This window comes from Pelobates fuscus, chromosome 6, assembly GCF_036172605.1.
Source record: "Pelobates fuscus isolate aPelFus1 chromosome 6, aPelFus1.pri, whole genome shotgun sequence".
Classification (NCBI taxonomy): domain Eukaryota; kingdom Metazoa; phylum Chordata; class Amphibia; order Anura; family Pelobatidae; genus Pelobates; species Pelobates fuscus.
Genome location: NC_086322.1, coordinates 198,387,081 through 198,411,911, shown reverse-complemented (window position 1 = coordinate 198,411,911; position 24,831 = coordinate 198,387,081). Strand labels below are relative to the sequence as shown.

At 37.5% G+C, this 24,831-nt stretch overlaps 1 protein-coding gene across 1 annotated transcript in view; it reads left to right on the top strand.

Annotated features, from left to right (window-relative positions):
* Positions 1 to 24,831, top strand: part of CCSER1 (coiled-coil serine rich protein 1) — a 964,914-nt gene that overhangs the window by 146,132 nt on the left and 793,951 nt on the right. The window contains exon 2 of the mRNA XM_063458635.1: positions 22,551 to 23,890. Coding sequence (XP_063314705.1) covers positions 22,573 to 23,890 — 1,318 coding nt within the window. The 5' untranslated portion in view covers positions 22,551 to 22,572. The remainder of the gene's footprint in view (positions 1 to 22,550; positions 23,891 to 24,831) is intronic.

Below are 24,831 nucleotides of genomic sequence, written 5' to 3'. Positions count from 1 at the left end.
TTTTCTTTTCCTTGCTATTATTCCTGGCAGCATATACACATGGGTTAGCTCAGCCCCTTACAGTCGATAGGACAGGTAGAAACCACAGGCTTTAAAAGGAGGCTCCATTCCTAAGGTCCTCCATCAGTAACAAGCTCTACAGTAGATAAATAGAGACATTGATGGGTGGGTAGTATATGCTGCCATGAATAATAGCCAGGAAAAGAAAATTGCGGTAAGTATGAATACATTTTCCACTTTCCTGGCTAATCATGGCAGCATATACAAATGGGAATACCCAAGCTAACAAAGGGAGGGACAGAAACGTAAATAACTGCCAATCAAATAATCAGAACAATTCAACATAGATTAAAAGATTGAACTGAGTTAAGGGCTTGACTTCCACATTGTGCATCATTGACTGTTTTAACGTCCGGTATGTAATGCCGGACACATGTGTTCAAGGAGGTCCAAATGCCAACTTTACAAAAAGTGTCAGCAGAGACCGTTGCCATGGAAGCCCAAGATGCTGCAACTGCATGAGTGCGCTGATACCCTTTGGTACAGGTAGAGAATGGCATTAAAAATCTTTCACCTTAGGCAAGATATCTGGTGCTAAATGCAAGCCAACCAACCAATGTTGTTGAAAATGAGTAAATGGGGGTTCACAGGATCAAGCCTGGAGTTCACACATTCTCCTTGCTGAGGTACCAGCAACAGCACTTTCTGTGCTACCACCATGGAAGCTCCTGCTAGAGGCTTGAATGATGGTTTAGTCAGAGCCTGTAAGACCAGTGTTAGGTCACATATTATCTTCAACACCCTCAGTGGAGGCTTGAGTTTAATTGCTGCTTACATGAAGCAAAGCACCAGGGGCTCCAATGCTCAATGGGTACCCATCAATGTGGAAAGTGCCGATATGTGCTCCTCTAGAGTGTTACATGCTGCCATGATTAGCCAGGAAAAACAAATATTCAGTGGTTTTAGGGAACTTATGGGTGTACAAATCATGCAACCATGCTAAGATGTGGTGGTACCTGGTATGACTCTTTAACACCCAAATAACATGTCATTCTATTTTGTTTAACCCCTTAAGGACACATGACATGTGTGACATGTCATGATTCCCTTTTATTCCAGAAGTTTGGTCTTTAAGGGGTTAAAAGCTGAATTTCTTTTTCTTGACAATTTCAGAACCTTTGAGGCTTATTTATTGAATACAAATTGTATTACGTTGAAAGCAAAATTAGAGAATTCAGGCTAAGATAGCAAAAATTAGACTACAGTGGGACCTCGGTTTACAAATTTAATGCGTTCTCCGGGACATTTCGTATTGCGAAAAATTCGTAAACCAAAACACGGTTTCCCATAGGAATGCATTGAAAACCAATTAATTCGTTCCGGAGGTGAGAAAAAAGTCAAATAAAGTATTTTATCTGTTCAAAACTCTTTATAAAGTGCACTTTAACCCCGTAAGGACCAAACTTCTGGAATAAAAGGGAATTATGACATGTCACACATGTCATGTGTCCTTAAGGGGTTAAAGGCATAAATACTGTACAGGGACATGATTAATCAAGCAATAACATTTCAAACATCCAACTTTATGTTTTAAAACATCACACATCAACACACAGTAAAAGGCATGCAAACAACTAAGCTCAGCTCCCTACCTTTCCACTTCTTGAGATGCACCAAAAAGGCTCCAAAACCTGCTGCAAATGGCTCCAAAAGGCTCCAAAACTTGCTGCAAATGGCTCCAAAAGGCTCCAAAACTTGCTGCAAATGGCTCCAAAAGGCACCACAACTTGCTGCAAATGGCTCCAAAAGGCACCACAACTTGCTGCAAATGGCTCCAACACCTCCACACTACACACTCACGTGCTACCCACACTTCAGTATGCAGGGGGCGGAGCTATAAACCGGGACACTTGTTTCGTATTGCGAAAAAAATTCGTAAACCGAGGCATTTTTTTTTACGAATTTTCATTCGTAAACCGAATTTTTCATTTACCGAGGCGTTCGTTAACCGAGGTCCCACTGTATTTCAGATTTTTTCCAAACCGACTATTACAGCATCGATTTAGCAGTTTGACTTTCAATTCGTTAAGCTTTGGTGTTAAGTGAATAAATCCCTGTTTTTCCAGATCCAAATCCAAAACACATAGATTTGATATGGAATACGTTTCTTTTAGATACAAAAATGAATAATTAAAGGTAAAAAGCTCATTGTCACTTAGGATTTATTCACTAAAATGTGAACTGTGTGAAATCGACAAGAACTTTTCAAATGTTAGGTCAAAATATTCAAATTGGGAAAAAATCTTCAGGCTAACAATTTTGGTCTACAATTTATCATCTGATTTATTGAATGATTCATTTTATTGACTTACCTGACAAGCAAGAGAGAGTGAGCACTCACAGATCCATTTGTGGGCTGTGATGCTACCTTCTTGAAGTTTGAACAGACGCATATGATAATGAAAAAATCTAGGAATGCTTCACTCTCATATCAGAAGATGTCTGAAACCTAACCATAACAGCACTAATGTGAAGCTGACATAAAAGTGAGGTGGAGGTTTGATGAAAAAATGTTTAGTGTGCCTAGCCAGAAATGTAAAGAAATTATCCTGAGACGATAGCAGTGATTAGAGCAGGGGTGCCCAATAAGTAGATCACCTTATGTTGCAGAACTACAACTCCCATGATGCTTTACATTAACCTAGAATTATAGAGCATCATGGAAGCTGTAGTTTTAAAACATGTGGGGATCCACCTTTTGAGCACCACTGCATTAGAGAGTATGATTAGGTACATTTTAATCATCCTAATATCATTGTGCAGGCTGTTCAAAGGTTTTGTAATTATACATTCCGTTGTTCATAGAATCTAACCCAGACAGTAAGATAGCTGTGAATTTGAATTGTTAAACACAAGGCCTTAAGCACAGGGAGAAATCTGCAAAAAATGTTGTTTTGTTTTGTTATCAAACTGACATTTATGTCAGGTATTATTCATTTAAAGCATATGACTAAAGATAACCAGGGTTATAAAAAGCATCTATGGCCCCTTTTAGACCAGGCTTTTCCTGCTGTGTAAACATTACGAGCTGAAGCAAATTGCATTGTGGGCAATTACATCCAAACAGTGCATTTAAATTGTATTTAAATTCTAACTATCCCCTTCATTTTAATTAAAATGTAAGGAGAATTCAATTGGTAAATTTAATACTGTACTGTTTCCGCTGAATTGCCTTGCTCTGCATGGAGCATCCTTTCAGCACAATTAAAAAGAATTAAATGTTTAGCTAGCTTAGTTAGGTTGGTTTACTAAAACATGCTTCATGGTTTATTAATTGCCTTAATGCTTTAATTTTTGTTGGTCTTGACAATGAAGTCTTCGGTGGTATGGGAAAATATATGATAAAGCTCTAAACAACTCTAGTCCCTTTCACATCCCTTCTTGGTCCCTCGGCTCTGCCAGTGACCATCTGCGGCCCGCTGTTCGCACACTTACTGCTAACCCGCGCTGGTGGGACTTTTAACGTTTTGTGTGTAGTGGTCACAATTGAGTGCAGGTGTGTTTTTTTGTGTAGTGTTTGCATCTGAATGGAGAATTGTATGCATACACTGCCACACAAACTACCACACAAGCAGACTGACACACTCCGACATAAAGAAACACATAAACCCTGACACAGACACATACACTGTCAAGCAGGTAAACATAAACCCTGGCACGTGCGCGTACACACACACACACACACACACACACACACACAGTAGTGCCTCTTTTTCTCCTCCTAGTCCCCCACTGAATCTGAACCAAGACCCAATTCCCTCCAACCCCACTTCACTAATGAATAATAACCACTCACTAGTGGTGACAACCAACTAACTAGACCCCCTATCCAGCTCTAAATGCAGCACTACTTTCTTCAATGGGCTTTGGCTCCTCTTGATTCGGGAGACTCGTTGCTACATCGTGAGGAGCCCCACATGTGCTGTGATGCAGTGACTTGTGTGGAGCTCGCATTTATGCAACCTTAAGATTAAAGTGACACTCCAGACCTCTAAAGCATTGCAGTTTTCTGAAGTGCTTTATGTGTGCAGATTGTGTCCTCTTTTTTTCATTTTACAAAAATGTGTAGATTTCAATAGAAATCAGCACATTTATAAATAAAGCTTGTTACATCCCATGGCTGATAATCAGACAACAGGTCCTGTTACTTCCTGGTTTTGTTACCTTGGTGGAGCTAAACTCAAGATGCAGCAATTGCCCAGAGCACCTGCCTTGCGAACACTTGACATTCAGGTGCATTGAGAACTCTGTGATTGGAGAGTCACAGAATATCTTGGCAGGGTTAGAATGGGAGGGACAAGAGAACAGACTTTGCAAGCTGTAGATATACCCCAATTGAAACACACACACACACATACATATATATATATATATATATATATATATATATATATATATATATATATATATATATATATATATATATATATATATATAGTATATTGTATTTAGGCAGTGGAATGTCCCTAAAATTGCCTTTCCCTAATCCAAGCCCCATCCCAAACCCTAGCTCAAACTACAAAAATAAGTAAATAAATAAATAAATACAAACAATCTTGTTATGATGTATCCATATATGTCGTCTTCCTCTATAACTTGCTTAATATGCAATGCCCTCTCCCCTAATAAATAAATAAATACAGACATACAATAACATTTTCTAAAAATCTAACTTGGTTAAGTTGGAGATTTTTTTCCAAGTTATCAATTTTAGTCCAAATTCAACTAAATGAAACATGACTGTCACCTCGCCAAATGACTGTTTAGAAACTACACCCCTGTAGTCTGACCCCTGTCAAACTATCTGCTAGGATTCTAGAACTATGACTTGTAATCTTCAAGTCAGGTGTGTGTTTTTTAAGTCCTGGATAATATGTCAAATAATTAACTACACATTCTGCAGACAGTTTTTATTTGGATATAAATTTTACAATAAAATTTGGCAAATTAATACTTACACTTTTTAAATGAAGAATTCGGAATCTTATTTGCATTAGGCACATTACTTATTAAACATAATGTCTGCATTATTATTTTATATTAGAAAAAACTCATAGTCAAACGTATTAAAAAACGAACAAACACACAAACAAAATTGAATAAGCCCATAAAGGAATCTGGTTTGGATTGTTAAAGAAACCAAATCAGGAGAAATAACAATGTTCTATTGGAGAAAGGATTCACATAGTTTCAGTTCTAACACATAAAGGTCATTATCCCGTGGGTTAATAATGTACCAGGTACCTAAATGTAATTTCTGTTTTTCTTTCTCTGCTTGGAGCAGAATGTCTTGGGAATTAACACATTAAATGTAAACAATAATCGTGATTTGGTGTATTGTGCCCTCTACTGGTGATAAATGCATATACATTTAATAATTGCTTTGTTACACTCTTTCTTTGGAAATGTCAAACAAAGGAAAACTAATCAGTTTAATGTGTGGATGCGTTAAATAATGTGTGCCGATCGATAAAACAGTTTTTCTTTTTTTGTCATGTAATAAATGCATGATTAAGAAATGTAACTTCGGTATACATATGGAATCAACAATTAAGAATGAACAATTAACCCACAATTTAAAATGATTATTGAACACACCCTATAACATGTGGTGTCTGTGACTTTCATGACAGTTTTTCTATATTTAAATTGGTTTAGGTATTCCACTATAGTACTGTCCTACTTGTGCATTTGTTTAGAAGTCTTATCTACACTGTGTCCCTTACATGTGGAAATAACCTTCTATTATTGTGGAAGAAAATGTTGACATTAACATCATGACATTCCCTTATGGTTCCACTGAGTTACGAAATTAGCCTTTGGATTAGCTTCACCAAGCAGTGAGGGGTTTATTCCCTAAATTGTGATCTGAATGAAGATGATAACTTGCATAATGTAGCTCAAAAAGATAAATATTATATATATATATATATATATGTATGTATGTAACATCCCAGAGAAATGCACTCAGAGGGCTCGTAGTCTTGTGCAATATTTCCTTTATTTGTGCAAAGGTACAGTCAATGTTTCAGTCTGAATTGGACTTTTTTCAAGTCGGACTGAAACGTTGACTGTAGCTTTGCACAAATTCCCCCGTGCAGAGTGGGGATTGTTTAATAGAATAAAACAGGATTAGTGAAAGTTCTAGCACATATTATGGCAGAGGATTGCACAAGTTCCACAGCACATTAAGTGAGTGGAAATGAGTTGCAATGTTCCCTCAAAGTTTTCCCGCAAAGTTTATTTTTTTATTTCCCCTGGTACAGTTTATTTTATTTTTTTGTTTTTATTTTTTTGTCTGATGAACCCATGGACTTTTAAAGTTGTTCAGATATGTCGTTAGGAACATCCTCCTATATTTTCCAGCTTAAACAACTGACCTGGCTTATTTTTACAAAGACATCTAGTTTAATGCAATGGTGGAGGCTGGTCTATATGAGCTTCAGTTGGGAAGGTGTCTCTATCTCCCCAAGTTTTTGTTGCAAAAACATCAAATCTATGGACATGGTAAAGGCTAATGATAAGTGTGTGTTGTAGAAAAATGATCATCTAAGGTCTGTCATGTTCAGTTTTGTAGTTTCTCTCTTCAGACCTCATTTATGACTACAGGTGCTGCTGAGAGGCAAAGCAACTAATCATGTCAAGATTTGGGGATATTTTTTTCAAAGATCACATTATCTTAGTATAGACCCCACAGACATGCTTAATTTGTTTTCACAGCATTTCATATGCCACTCATTATCTTTGTAGTAGGCCACCAGAGCCTGGGTACACTATTGTCTTGTCTAAAACTGTCACTGGGTAACAGAGCATCAAGTGTTGGAGCTGGACCAGAGGCATAACTAAAAACCATGGGACCCGGTGCCCCCCTCCTTCCCCCATATGCCTCAGCTCCCCAAGCTGGTCTATGTGTCTCATTCTCCTCCTCCCACCCTTCCATGTGTCCCTTTCCCCCATCCCTCCCAAGTGTCTCATTCCTTACCTCCAGCCCTCCATGTGTATCATTCCTTCCCCCTAGTCCAACCATGTGTCTCATTTCCCTTTACCTGCCTCTACATGTGTCTCTTACCCTCCATCCCCTGCCCCTCCATGTGTCCCATTTCTTCCTCCCCCACAACCTATAAATGTGTCCCATTCTCTACTCCCCCCAGCCCCTCCATGTGTCACATTCCAACCCTCCCAGCTCCTCAGTGTGTCCTATACCCTCCTCCCCTCGCCCCTCCATGTGTCCCATTTCCTCCTCCTAAGCCCCTTGATTTGTCCCATTCCGTCCTCTCCCCCAGCCTCTTCATGTGTCCCATTCATTTCCGCTGAGCTGGACCTTTTTAAAGTAGTTGTTGTTTCCCTAATATAATAAAATAGATAAGTAGGGATGCAGAACAAGAGATAAACACTTCTAAGGTGCAGATATAAAAATATATACAACCTTATAATAACGAAGTTGGCGATATCTATATAAAAATAAATAAATACAGAATAATACAGAATAAAAAATATCAAGACACGCAGGATGACTATATAGAACTCACAAGATAACAGTGAATGTCAAGCCCATCATCCTCAGTCAGAAGCGATCTTCAGAATGTATGAAACAAAATCTTCTATATATCCTTGTAAAGTTAGAGAGACCAAATAATAGTGCAGATGGAAGTAAAACTTGACAAAATGTATTTTTCAATGCACTTACAACAGGGTCCAAATAAAAAAGCATGTAATCCACTCCAAGGTGGTATCGACAGCATACAAAGTAAGTCCCCCAAGTGGTGTAATCCGACGTGTTTCGTCTAAGTGACTTCCTCAGGGATTATGATTTTCTGTTCCATGGGTCGCCATTTAAATGTACCGCCAGAAAGCCGGAATGTGTTTCACTTGTGTAATTCCTCCGTCGTGTGCGTTTCGGCTTGGAACGTACTACATACGTCCGGCGTCACTTCCGGTTCCGGTTTAGCGATGAAACCCTTCCATGCGTTCCATATTGGAACGCACAAGCGAAAAACCCGGAACATAGAAAAGCCCACTACATAGTTACAATAAGATGTCCCATAGTGAAAAGATATATGACTACTTCTGATAAATAAAAAACGTAAAAATGACTGTAAAACAGAAAATATATATATATATATCCAGTAATCATGGGACACCTTTTTACATCTATAATATGTAAATACATATCATAATGCTGTTAGAAAACAAACAATCAGATATAGATATAAAACCAATGTATAAAAATATATATATTTACACTCCAGTGAAAATGGAAATAGATATGAATATAAAATTCTTGCTCCAAAGATATTTTTGAAAACTTAAAAAACAGAAATTAAAAATCAAGAATGCACATAATATAATAAAAATAAAAACAGATAAATAATAAGAAAAAATATATCATAGATAAGAAAAAAACGGCAAGAAAGAGGAGGAAAAGGAAAAAAAGGAAGGAAAAAAAGACTGCAGATCTGTCTATCAGGAAGAGTCAAATTAGTCCTGTGAGATCTATATCCATATTTAGGCCCTGTTTAAGGGTGCCCAAGTTATAAATCCATAGTGCTTCTTTTTTGTTCAATAATATAGATCTATTACCTCCTCTCCAATTTTTTTCGGCTCTATCTATCCCGATAGCCAAAAAATTATCCCATGAAAAAGACGGACAAGTATTACAGTGTTTAGGAACACTGTGTTCCGTTTTGTTGGTGCGGATATTATAAAAATGTTCCGCCAATCTAGTATGTAGTTTACGTGTTGTTCGTCCCACGTATTGTGCACCACAACCACATTGTAAAAGATAAATAGCAAATGTAGTGGAACATTGGATAAACTTTTTTATCTCATATTGTTTGTTGGTGTAGGTGCCAATAAAATCATGCGTGGTTCTTTTTTGAAATTTACAGGTGGAACATTTCCCACAACTGTAGAAGCCTTTTAAATCAAATAGATGGGTATCAACTTTTTTTTGTACGTAGTAAACTAGGTGCTAACTGATTTTTTAGATTTTCCGCCTTTTTATATATCACCATTGGCTTTTCTGGGATCACTTTTCCTAATATATCATCTTTCCTTAGTATATGCCAATGTCTTTTCAGAATTGTTTTCATTTTTTTGGCCTGGGAATTAAACCTGGTAATGAAAGCATATTCAAATCTATTATTAATTTTATTTTTTTGTAAAACACCTTGATTTCTCAATAGAGATTGTCTTTCTAGACTTTTTATTTGTTCCTCATCCTGATTCATTTTGTTCAAATCATAACCTTTTTCCTGGTATCTCTTTTTAATAATCTGATTTTGTTCCTCAAATGTTGATAAATCTGTACAGTTACGTCTTAGACGCATCATCTGGCCCTTAGGGACATTCGTAAGCCACGGACCGTAATGTAAACTAGATTTATTGATTGCTGTGTTACAGTCTGTGCTTTTAAAGAAGGTTTTGCTCTTTAATTGTTCTCCTTCAACATAAAGGGTAAGATCCAGAAAGTCCATAAGTTTAGGATGTATGACTGATGTAAAATGTAATCATTATTATTGATGTTATCTATAAAGGATATCAGTCCGTCTGTCTGACCTTCCCATATAATTAGGACATCGTCTTTGTAGCGTCGCCATAGGACAAGACCGCCCCCGGCCGCCTCATCCATCGTGATAGCCCTGGACTCCCAATGGGACACGTAAAGATTGGCAAAGCTCGGGGTGAATCTTGTCCCCATGGCGACGCCACATAGTTGCAAAAAGAAAGTAGAATTGAACCAAAAATAATTCTTGGTTAGTACAAAATGAATACAGTCAATCCAAAAATCTATCTGGTGTATATTCAATAACTGTTTGCAAACTAAAATCTCTTTTATGGCTCTTAACCCCCTACAATGAGGGATACTAGTATACAAAGAGGATACGTCTACTGTAGCCATAATATAAGTGGATTTCCACTTAATTTTTTTGAAGATCATGTAATATGTGTCTAGTATCCTTAATGTATGATGGAACCATTAGTACATATGGCTGGAGAAAAAAATCAACATATTCGGATAACCTAGAAGATAAAGAATCAATCCCGCTGATGATTGGACGACCCGGGGGATTAATCTGATCCTTATGAATTTTTGGAAGGAAATAGAATATTGCTGTTTTGCACTCTATATTGAACAAATAATCACATTCTTCCTTTGTGATTATTTCTTTTTCCATCCCAGCTGATAAAAGATTTTTAAGATCTTGTGAAAATGCTTGTGTAGGATCTTTGGGTAAGGTTTTATATGTAGTAGAATCTCCTAGGATCCTATTTGCCTATGTCATATAGAATTGTCTGCTCATTACGACTATCTGAAGATCGCTTCTGACTGAGGATGATGGGCTTGACATTCACTGTTATCTTGTGAGTTCTATATAGTCATCCTGCGTGTCTTGATATTTTTTATTCTGTATTACACTATGTGCGATTTATTTATTTTTATATAGATATCGCCAACTTTGTTATTATAAGGTTGTATATATTTTTATATCTGCACCTTAGAAGTGTTTATCTCTTGTTCTGCATCCCTACGTATCTATTTTATTATATTATTATTTTGGTGTTTCTAGAGGGCACACTATTTAGTAGGTTTGCTGCTCTTTGTTTTTTAGTGGTTTGGGTACTTGTATTGCCTTATCATTGTTTCCCTAATATGTGTATATTTAGGTTTATGATGTTGACATCTTACAGGATCAGGCACTGAGTACATGGGGTTAAATTGGCAGAGCCTAACAAGTCAGGGGGCAGAATCAAAAGTTGTAGATATAGTCTATGTCTCTACCATTGTTATATCTCAGCAGCCACATCTGGTTTAGTGTATAGCTGGACTGCTATCCATGACTAACGTTCAATCCCAGCTTTCCAGTAAAATGCAGGTCAGTTGGTGCAGCTCAGTGTTTTATAGGCAGACACTTGGGTTTAATTAAACCATATTCCATAATAAAATGCTCAGGTAATTGTTGCTGTTCTCCCGGTAGTTGGAATTGAATATTGTATTTCTTTTTATTAATGTCATTTATGTTATTGGGACTGTGAGTTGGAAAATAAAAGTATGTAACAAGTTTATTGACTCAAAATATGCATAAGCTATATCTGTACTGAACACTCAAATAGCATAGAAAACCCATATTTAGCAGTTTACATTTTGTATGTTATTAAAATGGATAGAATTATAAAAACATGTTATCGTGACTTGATCACTATATAAAAACTTTTAGAGAAATATAGATTTCATACAACTCTAACATCTGAAGGTTGTTTACTTTGAAACTGGCTTATCTCATTTTTTTGAATAAATCTAATTCAAATCTTACTAGTGTAACCAGTTGTAAACTTGGCTTAAAGGAACACTTTATTGTCAAAGATAAATGTTTAGCTCCCATAGGAAAGCATCGGGAGGCTATTGCGCATGCGCTGCAACACTCTGCACTGCGCCAGTCAGAATTTCCTCATAGACCAGCAATGCATCTCTATGGGAAGTGTTCAGCGTCTCCAATGCAGCACTGAGATACCAAGCTACCTATCCTCCCTAATACACAAGTATGTCCCATCGAGGCCCCTACGCTCTGCCAAAGACCTACGCATATCCTCTGTTTGTACTCCCACCTCTCCTCCAAGACTTTTCCAGGGCTGCACCTCTTCTGTGGAACTCCCTTCCCTCCTCCATAAGAAATTCACCCAGTCTCCACTCATTCAAAAAATCAATGAAGCAAGAAAGCATATCAATTAAACTGTTAGCAGGTTTTTATCCCCCACCCCCCATGACTCTTCTACTGCAACTGTCAAAAATTACCTACTAAGCCCTCAGTGTATATTTTTCTAACAACTTACTTCGTACCCCTACTTTTATCCTTTGTGTCACTATACCCCACTCCCTCTAGCATGTAAGCTCAATGAGCAGGGCCCTTCACCTCTCTGTTCCTGTACATCGAGTTGTCTGGTTACAATTACATGTCTGTTAGTCCACCCATTGTACAGCGCTACGGAATCTGATGGCGCTATATAAATAATAATAATAGCAAGCACCTCTAGTGGCCATCTTAATGACTGCCACTATAGGTGTTTGCTTCAAAAAGGCTTCAGGGACAGGCTGTAGAAACAAGAAAAACTACATTAGGCTGTAGTGGTTTTGGTAATCGCAGTGTCTCTTTAAGGAAGTATTATCACATATGATATTTTGTGGCCATGAACTGAGCACTTTTTTCAGTATTGCTCCTTTATTATGATTTACATCAATTACGAGGCTGTCTACACACAGCTTGATTTACAATAAGAAACAGCTGGCACACAATATCACTGGAGAAATCCCAGGCATGTATGCACACGCACGGCATTAAGGGGAAAGTGGGTTTTTGCTTACCTCCGCTGCATTCCTTACTATAATTAATACTTCAATTATGTTTTTTACAAGAGTGAATGAAAAAAAGAGCTTCCTCAAACTTGTGACAACTCTTCTTAAACAGCAACATTTATTGCCCTGAATCATTGACATATGTTGAAAGGAATTAGAAATGAAATGCTTGCAGTTTTGTTTAAATATATGCAAGTTATTATGAAACATATCACACAGGGACCCCTCAGTGAAATTTCAGAACCGCTGCTTAATTATCTACAACCCTTTGCCTTTCTTAGGGACATGAATGTATTTTTAGCACTGTGCTTCCAGATAAAAAAAGACTGATTTTACTGACATCTAGTGGTTGTTTTTAAATTAGTACTTTGTAAATCTGCTGGCAGGCAGGCTGGCTGGCTACCTGCAATATTTCACAGTGATTATTATGCAAAACTATGTGCTAAAAAAGGGCTTCATTATGTTAAGAAAAGAAAACGTCTCAATGTCTTTATAGTATAGTCAACTATTTGTATTTCTCCTTGATACATTTACATATAGCAAATGCAAGTGCCTCTTGGTGTTTGAAATATTTCCCATACTTTAACTCACATTGACAAAGAGGCTCCAAAGACCATTTTGGCTCCAAGACACACATAACAATTCAAGTGAAACATCAGATAAACTATAAAGCAACACTAGTGCGTACTATAAATATGTGTTAAATGAACACAAAAGAACATACTAGTAGCTATACCCTCAAAACAGATGCACACAAATTGTTTTTCAGATTTTCTTTGGGGGTACATGAAGTCTCAGCTTGTAGAAGCTGCACGTCTAGTATCTGCACATAATCCAAGCTGTCCCCTTCCTCTTCAGCACCGATGTCCAATGGCGGGCGGCCCAATCACAGAGTTCTGAATGACTTGCATTACATTTAATTGAAAGTCTTTGCAAGGCACAATTGCCTGCTTTTTGAGTTTGGCTTGAGTTAAATCAGTGGCTGCCAAATCAGTCCTCAGGACCCAGCAACAGTCCAGGTACTGTCAGTATCTCCACTGAAATAAAAAAGGGACATTCATAAATCTTGGATTGTTGGCGGGCCATGAGGACTGGTTTGGGAACCTGTGAGCTAAACTATTGGGAAGTAACATGTTTGGCTGCAGGTGAAACAAGATTGATTGAGTTCTATCGAAGCTGCACTTTCCTTTTTAAATACACTCTTCGCATAGCAAGCTAAAGTGCTTTATGTGTTTTTTTTAAGTGTTCCTTTAAACTTTAAAGGAATCTAGGTATTTTTTGGCATAGACCAAAGCATATTATTGATATTCTTTCCTAAGTTCTCCTAAACAGACATTATAATTTGCTCACTGCGTTATACCAAAGAATAGTGTCATGAAGCTCCTCAACATACCTGGCACGTTACCAATTTTCATTCAAGTTCATGTATCTAACTACAACAAAAGATTATTTGGTGGATTCTTCTGTCAAACCATTTTTTATCCAAACAGTTTAGTGATACGTTGCTGCACGTACATCCTGCCTGCCTTGATACCAACTTTAAATTATATTTGGTTTCCCTATGGCAGTTTACAAAGGATTTTACAGACGGAGTAGAGATGTATATTGGTCTGTTGGGATAGTCAATCTCTCTCTGTAACTGTATCTGGGTTTTTGAAAGTTAGATCTCTGAAGTGTTGTCGTTTCAAGCATTATACGTTTTTTTCTGCATTAGGAGACCTAAAGTTGACCCATAAGCCAGTAGCTTTTGGAGTCTACATTAGAACTGAATTGTCTGTTGGTTTTCCAAATGTGCTTCTTATTCTTGACTACAGTCTTTACTAAGTCTTTACTAATTATGTTGAGTGCTAGTGCAATGCTTTTCTCTATGCTTTTTCTTTTTCATAATAATTGTAGAATTGCAATTATAGAAAATAAATATTAACAATAGAATTGATGGAGAATCAATATCACTTTCCGTGCTTGACATTTAGGGTGTTTTCTTGACATCAGGGCTGCCTGTCTTGAGCTCAGAAAAAGTACTAATTCTCTGTTTCAAAACTAAAACAATTTTCATTCAATTGATGTGTAGAACCCTCTTTGTCTGGTTGTTTTGTTTGTTTTTGTTTTGTCACTGACAGATCTCTATTGAAATAAATAATGATGGTGTATACTGAAAAAAGCCTCTTACAAAGGAGAATACTGCTTTAAGGGAGGATTGTCAGATGTAATAATTAATCATATGCACTTTTCGATCTTCTTTTCTTCTTTACCCTTTATGACTTTTCTTGTCTCCTGTTTTTGTTCTTGAAAACATCAATATTTGTATTTTCTTTTGGAGTTTTTTTTAGTCTGAAAATCTTACTTTTTTTGTGTAATCTCTAGACTATATAATCAATGCCTGTAGCCTTGAGATGAAATAAACAATGATCGAGGAAAGAATAAGAAAGATTGATGAAATAGTGGTCTTTCAGTTGTTTCAAAGTATAAACTAAATTAATCATTTCTTTTTTTCTGATAATGACATTTTCTGACTGTTATCCTTGTATTATTTTGTATTGTTCAGGTAAAATGTTAGTTGTCTTTACAGTCACTAATGAACTTTTTTTTTTTTCATATACATTCCAAGCAATATAACCACTGTTGCATGTTGCAGTGGTTATGGTGCCACGAGATTCATGACGCCCTCCCTGAGTAAATATTTCAATTGTTTGAAATGGTTTGTCAAAATACTTGAAGTTAGGGCCGGACTGGGATGAAAATTCAGCTCGGACAAGGCAGAGCAGTTCATTATGATGGGCGGAGCCAGAAAGGGGGCATGTTTATGTTAGTGTAAATGTCCTGTTTTTTTAAATGTAAACATGTGCTGCATTTGCTAGTGATTTGTCTCTGGTGTCCTCACTAGTGGGATACCAGAGAATAAAAGTGAAACTGAACTGTTAAAGTGTGCTGTATGGATGATCTTTTGATCTCTCCTGCCGGCCTCGGCCCATGGCCATCGTGGACCACCAGGCATTTGTCCTGTTTGACCGATGGCCACTCCGGGCCTGCTTGAAGTCCTTCTCCAGCACTGAGCTAGGTCGGGCAGTACAGGGCTTAGCTCTTTGGATGAAAACTCTGCAGGGCTAAGCTGAGGGACGTTTTGTGCTCCTGGAAGCTGAGACCAGTGCCTTGCAGACCCCAGGTCAGTTGTCAAACCCTTGATATGCTGTTTATAATCAAAAAGGTAATGTGCAATTCATCATGACTGAATTGTGCTTTACTCTTGCATTTTGGATGAACATTGAGAAAGTAAAACTAATTTATTACTTCATCCCAGGCAGAGAGGTTAGGCTTTAGTAAGCTATCTGTGAAGCTATAGGAGTATTTGAAATAGAACAATATACAGAATGAATGATGTATTTAGTTGAGGGATTTTTTGTAAACATTGTGAAAACAATGTGACCACTTACAGATGGACTTCACCTATATCCTTTTTTGCATCATACCAATTTACAATAAACTGTGATGGGTGGCCCTTGGATTGTCCCTTTAAGATAGCCCATTGTTGATCAAATGTTTGTCTCTACTGTAAGGCAATAATATAATTTTGATCAAAGGATAACACACATCTGCATTTACGGATATATATACACACCCAATGTGAGTTATATTTTTCTTATGTAAAAAACAGCTATCTTTTGTTCCATTCCCAATTTTCTTCTTTATACTTATTCTTTGATGTAGAGCATCCTGTTTGTTTGATTCTTAGTCTTAGTAAATCATAGTCTCTTCAAAGACACACTTTCTCTTAATGAACACAAGAACATATGAAGTATAGGGATGTTCTACTTCAGCTAAACAGATAATTGGATAAATTACTGTTACTTTGTGTTTTGTTTTCCCTCTGATTGTATGTTCTACAGATATATCATCTGCAAATTCATTTTCTTATCTTTTTCCTTTCATCTGATTTGAATAAATGTAACAAATAATGAAATAAACAAATGTGTTGGTTAGAATCTTATTTTTAGAATTTATTGAGAATGTGAAGACAATAAAAGAGGAAAACAAAAAAGAACCCTGAAATATAAAAATAATTAAATTTCTCTCATTTTTAAAATTTGTCTTAATCAACAGCATAATTCACGATGGAGCAGAAGTGATTTCATGGAACACTATAGGGTCTGGAACAAAAACATGTGTGCTTGACCCCCCTCAGCCCTCTTAAAAATAATTAAAACTCACCTTATTAACAGCGCCGCGAGGGTCCCACCCCGACCCGCCTCCTTGATGACATCAGAATTGCAGGTTTTTAGCCAATCTTATAGGGAAAGCATTGGATTGGCTAAAATCAGCAAGGAGGTGGGGCCAAACACTGTTTTGGCCAATCAGCACTTCTTCATAGAGATGCATTGAATCAATGCATCTCTATGAGGAAAATTCAGCGTCGCCATGCAGATTGTGGAGACGCCGTAATGGCAGTGCTGCCTACTGTGCAGCAATGCCCTAGGAAGAATCTCCAGTAACCATCTGAGGAGTGGCCACTTGGAGGTGTCCCTATGGGCAATGTAAACACTGACTTTTCTCTGAAAAGGCAGTGTTTGCATGAAAATGCTTGAAAGCAATGCTTATACTCACCTGAACAAGTACATTAAGCTGTAGTTGTTGTGGTTACTATACTGTCCCTTTAAGCTTGGTAATAGGAAACACCAGATTTAATTGACCACTACCCTTGGCTTAGTTTGTATTCGTTTTTACTAGTTATTTATTTTTTACCTCCAACGTTTACATTTCCTGTCAAGTGATTTCTTCTTTCATATGTTCCAAATAAAAGTAAGATTTTCAATCTAACAGGAGCAGTTAATACAAACTAACTTGTGGAATATGTATGACAGATATGTTGCTTTGAATACCTTTATTTGGACCAAATGTTAGACTACAGTATACATCTCTTTTATGTTGTCTCTGTATGTGTGTCTGTCTGTATGTTTTCGTAATCATTTTTCATATGTTTACTCCAGCCCCAGTCTTGTCTGAAAATGTTGATTTAATGGCTTTTTAAAAAAAAAAATATTGAAGTTTTATTCATTTTGTAGCATAAAGAAATAAGGGGTACAGAAGGGAAGAAGGAAAAGAAACAAGGTACATCCAGGGAGATAACTTACATTGAGATAATCATACCAGACATACATCCCATGTTGTACATGACTATGAGCCCAAGAAGCCTGGTTGTGCGTTCTACAAGCTGCCTAGAGTATTTCCTGTTGTGCTCTTCCAGGGAGAGCCTTTTTATTTGCGGGATTGCGCAGGGGTTATTGCACAGGCTGAGGCTAAGGATATGCATAATTCAGTCTTTTTTTGATGTCTCAGTTGTCCAGTCAGTTAAATTCTGACTAATCCTGCCCTCAGTATATAATTGGTGCTCCATTGCATTAGGCAATAGGACATTTTGAATCACTTTAATAATATAGCAAAGAGATACAACCTTGTAGTGGCCTTAGCACAACACATTTTGAATCAGGACTCATAAAAATCAATAAAGGACCACTATAGGCACCCAGACCACTTCAGCTTAATGAAGTGGTCTGGGTGACTGGTCCATCTAGGGTTAACCCTTTCTTCTATAAACATAACAGTTTCAGAGAAACTGCTATGTTTATATTTGGGTTAATCCAGCCTTCAGTGGCTGTCTCACTGACAGCCGCTAGAGGGCTTGCGTGCTTCTTACTGTGAAAATCACAGTGAGAAGACGCCAGCGTCCATAGGAAAGCATTGTAAATGCTTTCCTATGAGACTGGCTGAATGCGCGTGTGGCTCTTGCCGCGCATGCACATTCAGCCGAAGAGGAGGAGAGGAGGAGGAGAGCTCCCTGCCCGGCGCTGGAGAAAGAGCTAAGTTTAACCCCTTCCTCTCCATCCAGCCCGGCGAGTATGTTTTCCTGGCACTATAGTGGTCCTTTAACAACTCACTTTTTCACAAAAGCATATCAATTAAACTGTTTGTCATGCCAAAAGCATGAGTTCTTGTTTGATGTGTGTTTATATATGTTTAGAGTTGTTTTTTTGGAAACCTTGGGATGGCATTTATTGTGGTCTTTGATCTTGCACCAGGCCTAGACCATAAAACGTCTAGATAGCCATCACCAGAGCTGGACACAAGGAATTTCATAGAGTGGGCAATAGACTGCCAGACCAACCCCCTCTGATTCCCCCAGGGGTCTGCCCACTGAGAAATAACTAGTTTTAGATATATAATGAGGGTGCTGGACTATCCAGAGTCAGTATTCATTTTTCTTTTTGTCAGTAACTTCTAGGAGATCAATACCATCTAAGACTCCCACAAGAATTCTATATAGGGTAAATATATGTAAGGAATTTCTTGTGTTTTCTCCTATTTTATTTTATGTACTGTTTTGCAATTTGTTATCTGTATGTCATTTATTTCTGTATTTTGTACTCAGCACTGTGAATCTTTTTTGTCAGATTAAATGTTTAATTAATCAGCTTGGGTCTCTGTTTTCTACAAGCTTTACTCTCCAGAGAGCTCAGGTAAAAACGTTACCAAAAAGGGTTAATTATAAGTGTTTGATTAGTAAAAGTAGAACTGTGATTCTAGAATTCTCCTGTGTGTGGGGTAACCTAAGACGCCCGGGTTTAAAAGTCTTGGTGGTGGCAGTAAAGTGTGTACTAGGGGGTTAGTGTAGAAGGGATTGCAGGGGTTAATTGAGTGGTTGCTGGGACTAGCAACAGGTAACCAGGGGTCTGGTGTCATTAACCCTGTCACTTCCACGCTCTCCCCACTGTCTCGGCTGGGCCTATAGCCCACGCTCGTGACACTGTTAATTGCTCCAAAACCCCACACTAAGTCTTCATTGAATACTATTCTACCAATCTACTTCACTAATACTTCACTTACCTTTTGTGTCACTTAACCCCACTCTCTATGGCATTTAAGCTCATTGAGTGGGGCCCTCAACCCCTCTGTTTCTGTGCGTCAAACTTGTCTGGTTACAATGACATGTTTGTCAGTCCTCCCATTGTACAGCGCTATGGAATTTGTTGGCGCTATATAAATGTAATAATATTAATAATAATAATAATAATAATAATAATAAAAGCAAATGCATGAAGTGTCCTTCTTATCACAGTTTGCTTTATTATCTAGGTTTCTAAAGAGATAAAGCAAAAAAAAAAACAAGGATTTAAAGTTTGTTAACATCTTCATGTCTGAAAGGCAGTAGTATTAGGAAGTTACTCAAAGGAGTAATTCTGTCATTTTAGCCTCTGTCAGACCAGCCTGTAATCATATTTCATTGTAATGTCAGTTCCAATGCTGTGCTAGAAAGGTGAACAATGTTGTTAAATGTTTTATAGCAACAAAGTTGAAGGTGAATGTAGAAAATGACACAGCCAAATGATAAACAAGTGAACACACATGGGTAAAATAGCTGCGATATACAAACATGCCATTAACTTTGAAGCCTTGCCAATAGGGTGTATTAATAGATAGATGGGTGCTAGCCAAGCTAAAATTGACAAAATATGACAAAGTAAATACACATTAGAGATAATTTTTAAGGAGAATGTAAAGAAAAATGAGAACAAGCATTGCTCTAAATAAAGACTTGAGAAAATGTTTTACAAAGTACACTGTATAAATTATTTTTAGAGCATTTTACTTCTTTTTTATAACTATGACAGTACATATTCATATCTGCACAATTAATGAGGTGAAAAGATTATTAATTAAAATTCTATACTACTCTATGTGTCATATTCATTTGTGCTTACATTTATCTTCTACAATATTATGAGCCTTTCTATTTAAACTATTTATCACAGTAAGTCTACCCTACTGTTTAAGATTACATTTTTTTATTTACTGCATCACAATGAACCCTTTCACTCCCAAAATCTTGTATCAACAATTTTACTTTGCAAAAATATATAAAAATGCCTACTCCCCACACAGTAAATGAGGTCTCACTGGGTGTATCACATATAATTCCTACAGTGAGGAATGAGCTAAAAGTAAATGAGCTCTCTCCCTTCACTGTTAGTATCACATTAGTGTTTTTAGAGATTGCTAAAGATTGCTATAGCACATTTTAAATACTTTTGTTTTACCAATATATGATTTAACTGTAGATTCTAGACTTGTGCTGGTTCAAAAAAAATGTAGTTCTTCTGATCCACTTTGGCAGAAAATATATATATTTTGGGGGGATTGCAGAATTGTGTTAATGCCACTGCATGGCTTGGCTGAATTTTGGTACCAAAACAGCCACAAAAACAGTGCTTAACCCCTTAAGGACGGCGGGCATGCTATGCTGTCCTTGGGGACTCGGCTCTAAATGCCGTCGGGCGGCATTGCACGTCTACGCCATCCAGGGGACTTACCTGCTCACCAGTAATCCCACGCCAGTGATCGTGATAGGGGGACTTACCTGGCATGCCAGGGAGTCCCCCTGCTGCCGATCCGGCCCTCCTGGGCCATGTGATCGCGAGTTACAGGGTCAAATATAGCATGTTACATTTTTCAGTTTATTCACATTGAAATTCGTCAGATTAAGTACGTTGCCTTTTGAGACCGTATGGTTACCCAGGTATAAGAATTACACCCATGATGGCATACATTTTGCAAAAGTAGACAACTCAAGGTATTGCAAATGGGGTATGTCCAGTTTTTTTTGGTAGCCACTTAGTCACAAACACTGGCCAAAATTGGCATTCAAATCAGTTTTTTGCATTTTTCACACACAAACAAATATTAATGCTAACTTTGGCCAGTGTTTGTGACACAGTGGCTACTAAAAAAGACTGGGCATACCCCATTTGCAATACTGTGAGTTGTCTACTATTGCAAATGATATGCCATCATGGGGGTAATTCTCATGCCTGGGCTACAATACGGTCTCAAAGGCAATGTAACCAACCTGGCGAATTTCAATGTGGAAAAATAAAAAAAAGTAACATGCTATATTTGACCCTGTAACTTCCCAAAACACCATAAAAAGCAAACCGTATTCTGACATTCACAGTTAAAATGTCATGCAGAACTAAAAAAAAGAACAACATTTCTCCCATTTTTCAATATTTTTTCATATTAAATTATGTTTCATAGCTAAATATTTGATGTTAAATGAAAGCCCTATTTCTCCTGAATAAAATGATATATAATAAGTGTGGGTGCACTTAATATGAAAGAGGTGAATTATGGTTGAACAGACCTATAGCGCAAATTCCAAGTTTTGTTTTACGTTTTATTTTGATAAAAACATGTACATTTTGCTCAGTCCTTAGGGGGTCAATCCCTATAAATTAGCTGTATGTAAAAAAAGGCTACAATGTTGTCTGACCGGATGGCTATGCAAAATCAAGCTTTTTTGCAATGCCAATTCTAAAATTAGATTATTATTTATCTGGAATAAAAGAATAGGATGTGCGAGAACTTAGTTTTAGAATGATTGATTGTAATCTTTTTCCTTTCGCTATCTTGTATTAATGAAAAAAGGGGAACAGGAGTCAATTTAAGTTTAAAATAGGATATTCTATCCAAAAATAAAAGGAACAAGTCAGTGGGCAAATAACCACCCACTCACTCCTTCCAACTAAAGAAAAACAATGCTTTCCCCCACATCTAGTCTGTAGTGTCATTGACCGTCATTTAGTGTGGGGGAAAAAATGGTACCCTATCAGCTTCTCCTTGCTGTGTTGGTGGAGGTAACAGGCACCGCAAGACTCAGCCAGGTAGGGCAAAACTGCTTCAATTAAAGACATTTGAAGGAGGAGCAGCAGCACAATTTATTCAATCTTATTAATTTATTATGAGGTGATTAAACGAGGGGATCACCACCAGCACCACCACCAGCACCGCCACCACCACCACCGCCACCACCACCACCACCACCTTATTTCAGAATGCTTTTTTTCCTCTGAGAAATAGTTAAAAAAAATACCTGTCACATTCAGTACCACAGGGTCCATATGTTTAGTAAACTGCCTCACACTGTTTATATTACTAAGGGAAGCTCTTGAAATTTCCAAGGCACAACAGAGGTATAGAAGCCCACTGCAAATCAATAGTTACTTCTGCTGGTTTTGAATAGCTGCTTAAGACAAAGTTTTTAGGAAATATGTCATTTGAGACTTATTTTTTTTAAAATATTTTTCCATAGGTGGATACATACTCTTGCTCTGATGGGGGACTTAGGATCACGACGTTCAACACTAGTTTCCAGGTTGCCTATTTTTCGACGCAGCATTGGAAAAAGACAAGACTCTTTACCTTCTTCACCATCATCCAATAATACAAGTGGATTGCACAGTTCCTCCCCATCTAGTACCAATTCCAGCTCAGGTAGTACAGGAAAACGCAGAAGTATATTTCGCACTCCGTCTTTGAGTTTCCACCATAAAAAAGAGAATGACCACAAACGTGACTCCACTTGCCAAACAAATAATATTTCCAATGGTGCTCAGACAACAACCCACAGCAGCTCACAGAAACTAGATTTGGAAGAAAAAACTAAAACCAAAGACAGAAGCTCTACTGGACTTCCTAGCTCTTGCAAAAAGAAAATTACAAGGTCGTATACAGAGGATTTTGAAAAACGTAAGGTCCAGTCAACTAATAAGAATGTATTTACAAACTGTTTGGGAAAAAGCGAAAGAGATGACTCAGGATTTACTGAAGAATACAGTAGGAACTCTGTTAAACATTCCACAAGAAAACTGCTTCCTAGATCTTTTTCTACTCATTACAGGTTTTCTAAACCTGCATCTCAATGCCAATCTCCATCAGTTAGGTTGAATTCAATATGTTCCCAGGACTTGCAGATACCATGTTCAAATATCGAGTCTTCTATTGTCAAGCCAGTGTTACCAATTGCTTCTGAGATACTTGAATACACAGAAGCATCGTTAGAATCTCCACTTATTTCCACAGATCACACCACTGCCCCCCAGACTCCATCAGAATTTGTATTTATGGATGACTCTGCTTCCGAAGCAGACTCTTTGCCAAACAGTGGAAAACAGCCTCATAAACAGCATTTTTGCCACACTGTCTCTACCTCACAGACTTCATCTAGTCCAGTATTGGGAGATACCCAAGCAAATATGGAAACTGCATTTGTGGAAAATACCTCTCAGTGTGATTTTATGCCCCTTACAAAACACCAAGCCGATACACTTGTTGAGAGAACCGGTTCAAGCACTTCACTAATATGCTCCAATACTTGTCAATCAAAAGTATTATTACCAATTTCTGAACTTTCTACAAAGGATATTCAGAGAACTCAAACTGGTTCAACAGTACAACATGGAGACACAGAAGTGTTTCAAAATGGAGCACACTCGCTCTCAACTGAGAGCTTTCCAAAGAAATATAAACCAGCCTTAGATCATTATGAGGTAACAAATGAAAGGCCGAAAACTCATCGTTCTATATCAGAATCAAAAGGCATCTGCTCTCCTGAGCCTCACACATCTTTAATGCAACATGGGCTTGCCAGAGGTATGGCTTTTATTTTACAACATCTTTTTTAATGATGTATTAATTTAGTTTTAGCTTAATTGAAACACATTAGAAGTAAAGCAAATTACAGAAAACATACATTTCCTAGTAGTAAGTGGTAAATTCTTTATGTAAATAGAGAATACACTGAGATAATAAAATATGAATAGAACAGACTCTCCTTCCTAAACGATTATCTTTGAATGGTATCATATTTCTTTCAAGTTAGGCAAAATCATGTATATTAATTAGGTGATTACATTCATGTTTTCACTAATGATTTATACCCTGTGGCAATGTAAAGATGTTCATACAGCCTGAATATTGCCTACCATTACACAGTACAGTATGTTTTCATCCTTTGTTATGTCTGAATCATGGGAATAGTTTGTCCAAAAAAAGATCACTACATGGAATGGCTAAATATTTAAAGGGACACTATAGGCACCCAGACCACTTCAGCTCATTGAAGGGGTTTGGGTGCAGTGTCCCAGGCCCCTTAACCCTGCAATTGTAATTATTTAAGTTTTTGATAAACTGTAATAATTACTTTGCAGGGTTAAATCCATCTCTAGTAGCTGTCTACCAGACAGCTACTAGAGGGACTTCCGGGTGGTTAGGTGACTTTTGTTTGCCTGACGCTGGATTGACATCCAGCGACACCCAAAACCCAATAGGAAAGCATTATACAATGCTTTCCTATGGGCGAAGTCCTAATACGATCGGACATAGCTGTTGGAATCAGATAAAGGTTTTTATAAATCCTTGAGCGCCAGGGGGGAGGGGGGCGTAGGGGTGAGTAGAGGGGCACTATAGGGAGCTATAGCTCTAGGAAAACAACGTTGTTCTCCTAGCACTATGGTTTTCCTTTAAATATTATATACAATGCAGCTCTGCAAATTAACTGTACTCTTCTGTATTGTGATATCACAAATGTCTAA